Source organism: Phycodurus eques, chromosome 1 (genome assembly GCF_024500275.1).
Source record: "Phycodurus eques isolate BA_2022a chromosome 1, UOR_Pequ_1.1, whole genome shotgun sequence".
Classification (NCBI taxonomy): domain Eukaryota; kingdom Metazoa; phylum Chordata; class Actinopteri; order Syngnathiformes; family Syngnathidae; genus Phycodurus; species Phycodurus eques.
Window position 1 is genome coordinate 43,894,135 of NC_084525.1, and position 13,137 is coordinate 43,907,271.

The 13,137-nt window shown below is 43.3% G+C and overlaps 1 protein-coding gene across 2 annotated transcripts in view; it reads left to right on the plus strand.

Moving 5' to 3' along the window:
* Positions 1-13,137, plus strand: part of hcfc1b (host cell factor C1b) — a 62,835-nt gene that overhangs the window by 12,893 nt on the left and 36,805 nt on the right. For both annotated transcript variants that reach the window (XM_061693614.1, XM_061693623.1), the window contains exons 14-19: positions 3,431-3,537; positions 3,621-3,756; positions 3,833-3,999; positions 4,283-4,445; positions 4,679-4,776; positions 13,004-13,087. In XM_061693614.1, coding sequence (XP_061549598.1) covers positions 3,431-3,537; positions 3,621-3,756; positions 3,833-3,999; positions 4,283-4,445; positions 4,679-4,776; positions 13,004-13,087 — 755 coding nt within the window. The remainder of the gene's footprint in view (positions 1-3,430; positions 3,538-3,620; positions 3,757-3,832; positions 4,000-4,282; positions 4,446-4,678; positions 4,777-13,003; positions 13,088-13,137) is intronic.

Genomic DNA, 13,137 nt, shown 5'->3' on the forward strand with positions numbered 1-13,137 from the left:
TTTAATGTCTCGAATCAAGATTTGTCGGGGAGCTGCTAACTAGTTTGAGGTCCGGGTGAGATAAATAAGCCATCCATGTGGCCGTCTTGCACAGCGGGGCGGCTTGGAAGAATGCAGTTTATCACGTAGTTGGGGGGGGGGGGGGGGGTTACTATGACAACTGCACGATTGTCACTACAACTGTATAGCTATCTAATAATCTTTTTGAACCAAGTTAACAACAGAATGGAACTGACGACGACCTCATTCAAATGTAGCTGCCCTGCTGACACGCACCCAAACTGTCACATCACAAGTTCTTCGGGTGCGTTCACAGCCAGTCGGAAATCACAAAACCCCTCAACTTTAACAACCAGGTTGCTACAGTTATGAAGAATAAGTAATGAAATCAACTTTAGCTTGACTTACTGGCTTGAATCGTCTTCTCTTGGCCACAAGTTGGCATGTACAGTGGGTATGGAATGTATTCAGACCCCCTTAAATGTTCCACTCTTTGTTATATTGCAGCCATTTGCTAAAATATTTTTCCCCCCTCATTACTGTACACACAGCACCCCATATTGACAGAAAAATATGGATTTGATGAAACTTTTGCAGATTAAAAGAGAAAAAACTGAAATATCACACAGCCATAAGTTTTCAGACCCTTTGCTGTGACACATATATTTAACTCGGGTGCTGTCCATTTCTTCTGATCGTCCTTGAGATGGTTCTACAGCTTCATTGGAGTCCATCTGTGTTTGATTATACTGATTGGACTTGATTAGGAAAGCTACACACCTGTCTATATAAGACCTTACAGCTCACAGTGCATGTCAGAGCAAATGAGAATCATAAGGTCAAAGGAACTGCCTGGAGAGCTTATGGTTCCTAAGAGTACAGTGGCCTCCATCTTCCTTAAATGGAAGACGTTTGGGATGACCAGGGGCCTCATGTACAAAGACTTGTGTGGATTTCCTCCTAAAACATGGTGTACGCACAAAAATATTCCGATGTATGAAACTGTGCGTACTCATGAATCCAAGCACATTTCCTTCGTACATTCCAATCAACGTGGAAATGACCGCACATGTTGGAGTAGCCGACTCCTCCCTGACCACGCCCACATTTGAATATGCAAATCACATTTAAATGAACCCTGCACCTGAGATGCCGATCTCTGCATGATCAGAAAAAAAGGAAAATGAGCAAGGTAATGAAGAAAAATATTTTTTCTGAATGTGAAGTTTCTCAATGAAGTGGAGACACGCAAGACAATCCTCTTTGGCACGCTGTCTTACGGCGTTAACAACACGCGAAACAGGAGCGAATGGGACAGCGCTTGTGCGGCTGTCAATGTTGTGGAGACAGAATAGCGCGACACACTGAACTAAAAAAAGAATTGGTCAGACATTAAGGTGGATGTGAAGCGGAGGACAGCTGCCCACCGCCAAACTGTGGCCAAAAAAAGGCGGAAGAACCAGCGCGGAGAGCCTCACCCCGTTCGAGGGGAGAATCGCTGCGATCATGGGTGACGCTGCTCTCTCAGGGGTGATGGGAGGATGTGGCTGACTATGATCACCCCACAAGGCTAATATCATGTATTTTTTTAGGACACATAACAAATGTGTTCATACAGTAACCTGCACTCAGCCCTGTGAGATAAAGGTTCATGCGTAAATGTTGTATTTGTGGTATTTGTAATAAATCTTTTGAATTCAAATAGAATCACATCAGCATATCAAAGAGGATATCAAAAACTTTGACTCCTTTTTGATTACTCTATTATTTTAATACACAGGAGTGGACACACACACTGACAAAAAAAATCATGTTTTTCATAAATGATCGACTTGATCAATTAATAGGTGTCCTCACAAATATCAGTGGTTCATTAAATACACTGGTTAACAAATGAATTCTCAGTCCTTGCCTCAATTGCATTGTTGAAATTAAATGTTGCCGGGCATAAATTGTTCATCAGTGCTAATTATTCATGTGTCTCTGGTGTGCAGATTTATGAGAACAGTTTCCCAACATCACCTCTAAGTGTCGCCAAAGCATCAAAAGCTGCAGAAACGTGCGTAAGCCAGCCATGCAGTTGGCATGAGGCACCACACATTTCCACGGTCATTTCACTCTTGATACATCTGAACTTTGCCGTGAAAAAGAAAGGACGCCACGTTTTTGTGCGTATGAACCTTTTGTACATGAGGCCCCAGAACCCTTCCTAGAGCTGGTCGTCCGGCCAAACTGAGCAATCGGGGAAGAGAAGAGCCTTGGTGAGAGAGGCAAAGAAGAACACAAAGATCACTGTGGCTGAGCTCCAGTGATGCAGTCGGGAGATGGTAGAAAGTTCTAGAAAGTCAACCATCATTGCAGCCCTCCACCAGTCGGGGCCAGACATTGCTCATCACCTGTCCAATACAGTCCCAACAGTGAAGCATGGTGGTGGTAGCATCATGCTGTGGGGGTGTTTTTCAGCTGAAGGGACAGGACGAACGATTGCAATCGAAGGAAAGATGTATGCGGCCAAGTATAGAGATATCCTGGACGAAAACCTTCTCCAGAGTGCTCAGGACCTCAGACTGGGCCGAAGGTTCACCTTCCAACAAGACAATGACCCTAAGCACCAGCTAAAATAACAAAGGAGTGGCTTCAAAACAACTCTGTGACTATTCTTGAATGGCCCAGCCAAAGCCCTGACTTACACTCAATTGAGAATCTCTGGAGAGACCTGAAAATGGCTGCCCACCAACATTCACCATCCAACCTGACAGAACTGGAGAGGATCCCCAAATCCAGGTGTGAAAAACTTGTTGAATCATTCCCAAAAAGACTCATGGCTGTATTATCTCAAAAGGGTGCTTCTAAAAAATACTGAGCACAGGGTCTGAATACTTATGGCTGTTTGATATTTCAGTTTTTCTTTTGTAATAAATCTGCAAATATTTCAACAATTCCGTTTTTTATGTGAATATTTCCATACTCTACACAAATAGTCTTTAAGTCCACAGTGAGTCCCTCCCTCTTGCCACGCTTGTCTGTTGCATCCATGTTGAGCTAGCAAAATGCAGGAAAGGCTCACAATGATGCACTAAGCAAAGTAGTGGCTGAGAGTGAGCCACCTCCCCACGATGGGCGCACTGCCCGGCATAAAATGTATGAATGAAATGTTTGCACATTGCGATGAGAGGTTCACCCATTGGGCAATATTTTGTTCTGTCTGTGGTTTGTAAACAGAATAGTTCAAACATTGAGGCGTTCGTAAATCTGGGTTCCTCTGTACACCTTTCGGCTCCATGAGACACATTATCTAACCTATGCCGAGAGCGGGATATCTAAGACGTGTGGCGCTAATCAATCTTTTAGTTGCAATACTTACAAATAAAAACACAACCCACGCTTCATTTCAGCAGTGCACACCTGACTAAAGCTCCTCCCCCAACAGGTGGACCAATCACAATCATCACCACCAAGGTGGTGACACCTGGGGCTGCTGGGAAATTTATCACTACGGTCCCCAAAATCTCAGCGGGACAGCAGGGTGTCACACAGGTAAGACGTTCCCTGTGGTTACAGTGGAAACAAGAGGACATCGAACAAGGCCCATGCAACGCCACTTCTCTTGCTGTGTCCAGGTCGTGTTGAAAGGGAATACAGGTGCTTCAGGTACCATCCTCAGGACCATCCCGAAGGGCGGAGTCAGACTGGTGTCACCAGGCGCCATCGGCGCCAAGCCTGTAGTCACCACACTGGTTGTCAGGGGGGCGACAGGTAAACACCCGATGCTCCTGCTGGCCCATCATTGTGCGCATGTAAACCCAGCAGCGTCTCTTGCCTGTCTCTACAGGTGTGTCCAGTCTGGGGACGGTAACGGGAAGTGGGTCCACCATGGTGGCAGAATTAGCCACCAACACCAACGCCTCCCTAGGCACGTCCATCACCACTCTGCCGACCATCGCTGCGCTCACCGGCCAGGTCACCACGGCGACTGCTGCATCTGCTGGACCCAAGCAGGTTGGACACAAGCATCCTGTCCCCTAATACCCTTTTCTGTCTGGCAGCAATTTCAGTAAACATCAGAATAATTACCAAAAGTCATAAAAAATTAAACTGGGAGAATTTCAAACTCCCCTGTTACACAGCAAAACTGTTCCAGCACAAAAGGCATACAGATCCACCATTCTGCATTGCCATGCAGCTGAAGAGGACAGGTTATTATTATTATTTCTTTTAAACTGTCGCTGGTTGTGGTTCTGATTCTGAAAGGTTATGCAGTACAGCATTTGTGTTCTTACAGGTAACTTTAATCATGACACCGAGCGGAGCAGAAGCCCAGCCGCTGGTCCAGGATCTGCCTGTCTCCATCATGGCGTCACCCACCTCAGAAGAAGCAGGAAGTACGACGGGCATGCTGACAAGTAGTGGTCCGGAAGGCGTTAATGGAGATGCTGTGACTGCCTGTAAGTTGATCCTACACAACTGTAACCACAAGCATAGATGGGAAGAGAGCATCTTCTAAAATCAATTTTCATCCTAATCTTCATCAGCATTGTGGATCAAACTCCAGATGCATTGTAGTTTATTAGTAGCCAAAAAAATATATTTTTTTTGAAAAATCATTACCTGCGGCTGGCGTGGCTCAAATGAAATGGTGTGGAAAGACATGAGTTTGACACGTGTATGTTTACTGCAGTTACTGAGGTCTGCTCCAACCCGCCCTGTGAGACGCACGACACGGGAACCACCAACACCGCCACTGTGGTGATGGCAGGCACTGGTCAAGTGTTGCAGGTGAGCTGTCAAGGAAGTCAGCTCGTGCTTAAATGTAGAGATGGGGACTCGAGTCATTGCGACTTGGGCTCGAGTCACCATTTTGATGACTTGTGACTTGACAAAAACTCGGACTTGACTTGGGATTTACACTTGGGACTTGCCTTGAGACATGTCTTGAAATAATTGATTGTTGTTTATTTTATATGTTTGGTGGAAAAATAAATTACAATATCAATTAGTTATTGTCTATATGTGAACCCACGCTGGGAATGGCACTGTCATGACTGGAGGATTAGCCTGCTAATCATCAAACCCCTCGCGTCGGAGAATTACGTCTTCATATCAGATGGCATCATGTCGGCGGGAGCAGGAAGGTGTGCAGAGTGTTATTACTTTGAGCTATAAAAACTGCCAGTGTGATATTAACTGGTGAAGAGAGAACGGACAGCCAGGCTACAACGCTAAACACGTTTTTTCATTTGAAGACCCATTCTGCTCAGTAAATATTTATTAATTTGTGAGCCTTTTTTTTTTTTTAACTCAATACAGCAGTTACAGTAGCTAACGTTAGTTTATACAAAGTTCAAGGTTGCTGACATCAGACATTGACTCAAGTCCATTTTGATAATGGATATTGATAAACTGGAATTGATAATTGTAGACATTGGTTTGAAATGGTGAGTTAATTGGTTTTAAAACGAGGTACATTTTAGTTAAAAACTACATGGATTACATTAAGTCTTTAATAAGTAGTTTTAAGTGTAACACAGTACATGGAATCAATTTGGTTTTCAAATGAACTAAAATGATGTTTAGAATCCAGTACATTTTGAATTTGGTTTTATGAATGGATGAATCAAATTTATAAAAACTGCATTTCAAAACTAGTTTTCCCAGTTTCAGTGGGAGCACTTGCAGTGCCAGGATGCCAAGTTGCGATACCCTTTTTAGCCATGGTGGAATCCTTATGAGGCCACATTGTGTACGGCTCGCAGTTAACCCAGGAGTAGTTTGGTTTTTGTGCCACAGTTTGGTACATTTTCAGTATACTGTATGTTTTGTGCATAAACAGAACAACCTTTTTCTCACACATTATCTCTGTTTTGTGTGTCAGCAAAAACTGCATTTTGTAGTGTACTGAATAATGTAACTTATTTTAAGTTAGTTATTTAAACAAATTTCAAATTGTAAACTGCCGATTATTCCTTGACTATTTGTATACACATGACAATATATGGCACTATAAAATATCACAAATTAAAACTGACTAAAATTTAAACAGAAGTATATGTATATAAATGGCAAATATTCCCGTTATTTGAAATTAGTCTCTCTTAATGAAGACCAGATACTGCAGTTAAGACTGCATTAATCTAGTGTAGACGCTCTCGTACAGTGCAGACACTTTTCTGCTCGCTCTGCTTGCTTCGCCCATGTTTACCTTTTTCCTGCTGATAAGATTTTGTTCTTCTTCCAAAGAAATTAGAACTTGGAGGGACAGATGGTGGTAGACTTTGCAAAAAGGATGGAAATGGTTGTAGTGAGCACTTTTTTCCAGAAAAGGCAAGAACATAGGGTGACCTACAAGAGCGAAGGTCGAAGCACGCAGGTGGATTACATCTTGTGCAGACGATGTAATCTGAAGGAGGTTACCGACTGTAAGGTAGTGGGAGGGGAGTGTGTGGTTAGACAGCATAGGGTGTTGGTGTCTAAGATGACTCTGGTGGTGGGGAGGAAGATTAAGAAGACAAAGGCAGAGCAGAGAACCATGTGGTGGAAGCTGAGAAAGGAATAGTGTTGTGAGGCTTTTTTTATTTTATTTTTTTTTATATTTTTTTTACCAGCTTGTTCATAAGAATTCTAGCAGGTGAGAAGATGCCTAAGGAATGGAGAGAATGTGTGCTGGTGCCCATTTTGAAGAACAAGGGTGATGTGCAGAGCTGTGGGAACGATAGAGGAATAAACTTGATGAGCCACACAATGAAGTTAAGGGAAAGAGTAGTGGGCGCTAGACTGAGGACAGAAGTATTTGCGAGCAACAGTGTGGTTTCATGCCTAGAAAGACTACCACAGATGCATTATTTGGCTTGAGGTCAGAAGGAGTGTCTTTGTGGATCTACAGAAAGCCTATCTCAGTGTCCCCAGAGAGGAGCTGTGGTACTGCATGCGGAAGTCTGGAGTGGCAGAGAAGTATGTTAGAATAATATAGGACATGTACGAGGGCAGCAGAACAGCGGTGAGGTATGCTGTAGGTGTGACAGACGAATTTAAGGTGGAGGTGGGACTGCATCAGGGATCAGACCTGAGACCCTTCCTGTTTGCAGTGGTGATGGATAGGCTGACAGATGAGGTTAGACTGCAATCCCCGTGGACCATGATGTTTGCAGATGACATTGTGATCTGCAGTGAAAGCAGGGAGCAGGTGGAGGAACACTGGAAAGGAGAGGAATGAAGATTAGCCGAAGTAAGACAGAATATCTGTGCATGAATGAGAGGGGTAGAGGGGGAAGAGTGAGGCTACAAGGAGAAGAGATGGCAAGGGTGGAAGAGTTAGGATGAAGGGCAAGGTTTATAAGATAGTGGTGAGGCTAGCCATGATGTACGGATTAGAGGCAGTGGCACTGAAGAGACAACAGGAAGCAGAGCTGGACGTGGCGGAAATTAAGATATTAAGGTTCGCTCTCGGGCTGACCAGGTTGGATAAAATTAGAAATCAGAGGGGCGCCAAGATTAGAAGTTTTGGAGACAAAGTTAGAGAGAGCAGACTTCTATGGTTTGGACCCGTCCAGAGGAGAGCGAGTCAGTATATTGGTAGAAGGGTGATGAGGATGCAGCTGCCAGGGAAGAGAGCAAGAGGAAGACCATAGCGAAGATTGATTGATGTCGCGAGGGAAGACATGAGGGCAGTTGGTGTAAGAGAGGAAGATGCAGGAGATAGGCTGACATGGAAAAGGAAGATGCGCTGTGGCGACCCCTAATGGGACAAGCCGAAAGGAAAAGAAGAAGAAAACCTAAACATATGTAACATCTAAAAGGGAGGACAGAACACCAGCAGATTATCGAGGAATCCGGCTGGCCTGCGTTGCGTACTTCAACCCCGAGATAGCGGCCGTGGACGGTCGCTACAGCGAAGGGCAAGAGGACACAAGTCAATGCAAAACATTGACATCAACTTAGAACTAGATTTGAGCCACTTTTACAATACCCTGGCCAAGAATGCTCATCCCAACCACCACTGAAAGGAATGAAACTAAATCATACAAGAAATAAATGGCACCCCAAACGTTAATAGTTGGTGATGAAGCTCTCAAGGATGTGAAACGTTTTTGTAGTGAGAAGAACACCAAAGTACTGTGTTTTACCAATGATATGGTGTCTGATATCTCTACAAAAAATCCTGGAGACCACTAAGGAGCATACAACTGTGAAATCTGACATTTTACACAAAGGGGTCCTGGATGTTGTCAAGCAGCAATCAAGAGGTCCTGAAGCGAGATTACATTGATCTCCTAACAAAGGTGCAGTGTTTAGGTGCTGAGGTTTTCATAAGTGGACTTCTCCCAATGGTACAATTTAGAGATAATCGTTTCAGTAGGCTCGCTCAGTTAAATAAGTGGCTCAGCACTGCTCTATCCGTGAGCTTCATTGACAATTTCTAAATTTCTTTGGGAGCGCAGACCTCTTTACAAGGCAGATGGTTTCTCTCCATAGACAAGGAGTTAAGTTATTGGCTGCCAAAATTTTTTACTGTGTACCTCATTCAGCGGCCCGAAAGGAAAACATTGGCCTTGCTCGTGATCGAGTTGTTCCCAAACAATCGGAGGAACAAGAAAAGAGATAAGGCGACACGAGGCGCAGATGGAGTCACCAGCGTCACCCAAACAATTGGCGGGACGAATGAATAATGCGAATGAGGCAGCACTGGGAATCTCCCACACCTCTCCCTGCCCCATTGGAGCAAAACCCAATGCAAAACTCACTCTCTACTAGCCTAAATGCACTGTTAGATGTGACGGACAGGATGAAGGCTATTGTCAATATTGGAATCCAATGCACACCACGCCAAGATCTTCATCCCATCGCCTGAAACCAATGTCCACTAAGATGCGAAGGGCCCCTCCTCCACCCATGAAGAATCATATCTGCAAATCTGGCTTATATGTGCGGGGTCTTTTCCAGAATAAATCAGACCCCTATGGAGATCTGGCATTTTTCATCCCTGTAATTACAAGGGACAGAAAGTTGGTCAAAGAAATATGGCACAAAAAAAGTAGAACTACAAGCTTAGTGAGGAGAAAATGTGACTATCAAACCATTGTCTCCAGTTATACCAGTGAGACTAGCACTTTTCAATATCAAGTGTCCGAGTAATAAATCAATGTTGATTAATGACATCATTAAAACCTATGATCTAGACGTTTTGCTACTAATTGAAACGTTAACAGAAAGTAGCTGTAATACCATTTTAAATGAGGCAACAAGCAAATTGTAATTTTAATGAACAAGTATCGAAGAGACAAAAGGTGGTGGTGTTGCTGTCATTATTTCAGTGGAAAGAAATTATAGTGGGTCATTTTAGCTCTTTTCTTTTTTTTACTTAAAGGTGACCCAAAGGTCATTGTTTTAATATTATATAGACTTTGAAGCTACAATGGAAAATTTATGGAGGATTTTTCAGAACTGCTGTCAGTTATTTGTACTGACAACTATTTTGTCATAACGGGAGACTTTTAACATTCATGTTGAAAATAACATGGGGGGGGAAAATAGTGGTTGAAGTGTACACCAGAAATGTTTTATAGAATTCAGTGGAAAACCCATCATTGCCTGAAGCTCTTCTGTTGGCATATCATTTAAGGCCTTATGTCACTCTGCGAGAGTTCATGGGGCATCTAAAAACTCTTCACTTTCTGAAGTTATTTGAGGGATGTTTAGGTTATTTAAAAAAGTTTCAATGTTGTGTTGATTCGGCGTATTATGGGATGAATATAAGCTACTAGTTGTAAAATATATTAATATCCTGTGGTGATTAAGTATATTTGCCATTTGAGTCTTGGACAGATGTAATTAGTGTTTTTTCTTTGTTACGTTGAAGTTGGTGTGCAAGAAATTTTGCTGATTGATTATTGTGCTCGAAATTAGTGTATCCAAGCTGTTGTAGTAGGAAGTCCGTTCTTTTTGATAATATGAAATCAAATTGTTGTTTAGCATTATAAAGTTGGTTCCTAAGGAGGTCTGTCGGGTTCATCGCATATTCCTCTGTGAATTGTTTGATTTTCATCTCCAATTCATGGTCTAATTTTGTTTCTTGTTTTTTTCTTGTAGGTAGAGTATGTAATTTTGCCTTTGATTAGAGCGTTCCCTGTTTCCAAAAATAAGGATGGGGATAGAATCATTCATCCATCCCTCCATATTCTGAGCCGCTTATCCTCACTAGGGACGCGGGAGTGCTGGAGCCTATCCCAGCTATCATTGGGCAGGAGGCGGGGTACACCCTGAACTGGTTGCCAGCCAATCGCAGGGCACATATAAACAAATAACCATTCGCACTCACAGTCACACCTACGGGCAATTTAGAGTCTTCATTTAACCTACCATGCATGTTTTTGGGATGTGGGAGGAAACCGGAGTACCCGGAGAAAACCGCAGGCACGGGGAGAACATGCAAACTCCACACAGGCGGGGTCGGGGATTGAACCCCGGACCTCAGAACTGTGAGGCAGACGCTCTAACCAGTCGTTCACCGTGCCGCTAAAATCATTCATTTCTAGAAAATCTTCCCATTCCTTCCTGACAAATATATTGAACTCTGGATCTTTCAGGAGAGAAGTATTAAAGCGCCAGGTTGGAGACTGTAACATGTTTGATTCAAGTTTGAGGCAGAGATAAAATTGGAGCATGATTGCTAATTATTATTGGATGTATTTTGGAAGTGCTGTTTTGAGCAATTGAGTTATTTGTGAGAAAGTAGTCAATTCTAGAGAAGGAGCGGTGAACTGAAGAAAAGAAAGTGTATACCTTTTTGTATGATTTTCTATTCTCCATATGTCAGCAAGTCCGAAATCATGCATATATTTGGGAAGACTGTGATTGTTTGGAATTTTTTTAGTTTGAACGGTCTGTGGTTGGATTAAATACAATATTAAAGTCACCACTGATAATAATTGTTTAATTAGTTGACAAATTGGTCAGATGTGAAAAAAGTGTGAGTAAAGGTTGGATCAATATTAAGGGCGTATACATTAACTAATCCGAATCAGAATCATCTTTATTTGCCTTTATGTATGTCCAAAAAAACACAAGGAATTTGTCTCCTGTAGTTGGAGCCGCTCCAGTACGACGACAGTCAAATGACAGAGAAGACTTTTGAGACATAAAGACATTGACAAAAAAAAAACAGTCACTGAGCAATAAAGGGTTGCTAGTTGTCTGGTAATGTTTAGCATTATAAAGTTGGTTCCTAAGGAAGATTTTTTTTTTGACAATTGTGCAAAAGATGCAGAGTCCTCTAGCACTTAGAGCTGTTCGAATTACTAATATTGCAATAGTCCAGTGCAATGACCATTGTGCAAAGGGCGGCGAGACTTCAAGGAGTGTATGCAGTTTAAAGTGACGAGTAGTGCGATAATCTGGGACAATGTTGATTGTGCAAATGTTGCAGATACTCCTCAATCAGTGTACAAATGGAGCAGATGCTACTCTGGCTTGAGTGGCCAGTTTTGGTGAGCAACAGATATGCAAATAGTGCAGCATGGCAAGACTACTACAGTGAGTGCACGAGTAACATATAATTGGCCCCACAGAAATGTGACACCAAACTCAAGTAAAAAAAATTGCCAGCATGTTGTAATGGAATTGTAGGTTAGGTGTTTAAGAAGTTGATTGCAAGAGGGAAGAAGCTGTTGGAATGTCTGCCAGTTCTAGTTTGCATTGATCGTTAGTGCCTACCTGAGGGAAGGAGCTGGAAGAGCTGGTGACCGGGATGCGGAGGGTCCGAGAGCATTTTGCACGCTCTTGTCTTAGTTCTGGCAGCGTGCAAGTCCTCAAGGGTGGGTAGGGGGGTACCCACAATCCTTTCAGCAGTTTTGATTGTCCGTTGCAGTCGGAGTTTGTCCTTTTTGTAGCAGCACCAAACCAGACTGTGATGGAAGAACACAGGACTGATTCGATAACCGCTGTGTAGAACTGTCTCAGCAGCTCGTGTGGCAGGCCGTGCTTCCTTTTTGAGGACGTAGTTGATGTTGATCGCCCACTTCAGGTCCTGAGAGACTATAATTCCCAGGAACTTGAAGGTCTCGACGGTTGACACAAGGCAGCTGGACAGCTTGAGGGGCAGCTGTGGCGAAGGATGCTTCCTGAAGTCCACAATCATCTCTACAGTCTTGAGCGTGTTCAGCTCCAGGTTGTTTCGGCCGCACCACAGATCCAGCCGCTCTATTTCCTGTTGATATGCAGACTCGTCACCGTCTTTGAAGAGGCCGATGACAGTGGTTTCATCTGCAAACTTCAGGAGTTTGACAGCCGGGTGCATTGAGGTGCAGTCGTTCATGTAGCGAGAGAAGAGCAGCGGAGAGAGGACACAACCTTGGGGTGCCCCGGTGCTGATGCTGCGTGTGGAGGAGGTGGCCTCCCCCAGCCTCACCTGCTGTGTCCTGCCCGTCAGAAAGCTGTAAATCCACTGGCGGATGGCAGGCGAGATGCACCATCTCTAAACAAGCTCTTTATGTGCATTGCCCAAAAACTTTTTTTTTTTTCCTCATCTGTCCGTAAAATTTTCATTTGGTCTTTTGTATCAAACGCAAGTTCTCCATAGAAAGATTTTTCACTTGATTTATTTTCTTCAAGAGATATTTCACATTTAGTACTGAAACTTCATGAGTGCCAATAATGGTGACCAAGACTGTAAGTAACATATATATCACATTGTCCAATTTTCTTTTTTTTTTTTTTTTTGTATATGTATTTTTTTTTACTGGATTTATTTGTATTTGCTTGTATTTTGCCTTGTTTTACTCTGTTCTCTGCAGCTAGGTCGGCATTGCAAATCGCAATCTGTTCTCAGTTGCCTTACCTAGATAAATAAAGGTTGGAAAAAAAAAACTGTGACTTGACTTGCCCAGGACAAAATGACTTATGACTTGAGACTTTTACATGTGACTTGATCCCATCTCTGCTTAAAGGTGGGGACTGGCATCATTACTTTGCCCACCCACTTGTTGTGACTGACTGTCCTCTTTCTCCTCAGGTGTGCTCCAATCCACCATGTGAGACCCACGAAACTGGAACCACCAACACTGCCACTACGGTGGGAGCGGGAGGACTGAACCAGGTAAGCCAGCTGTGTCCACACCACCCGTTTGGCCTTATAAGAGGAGTTTG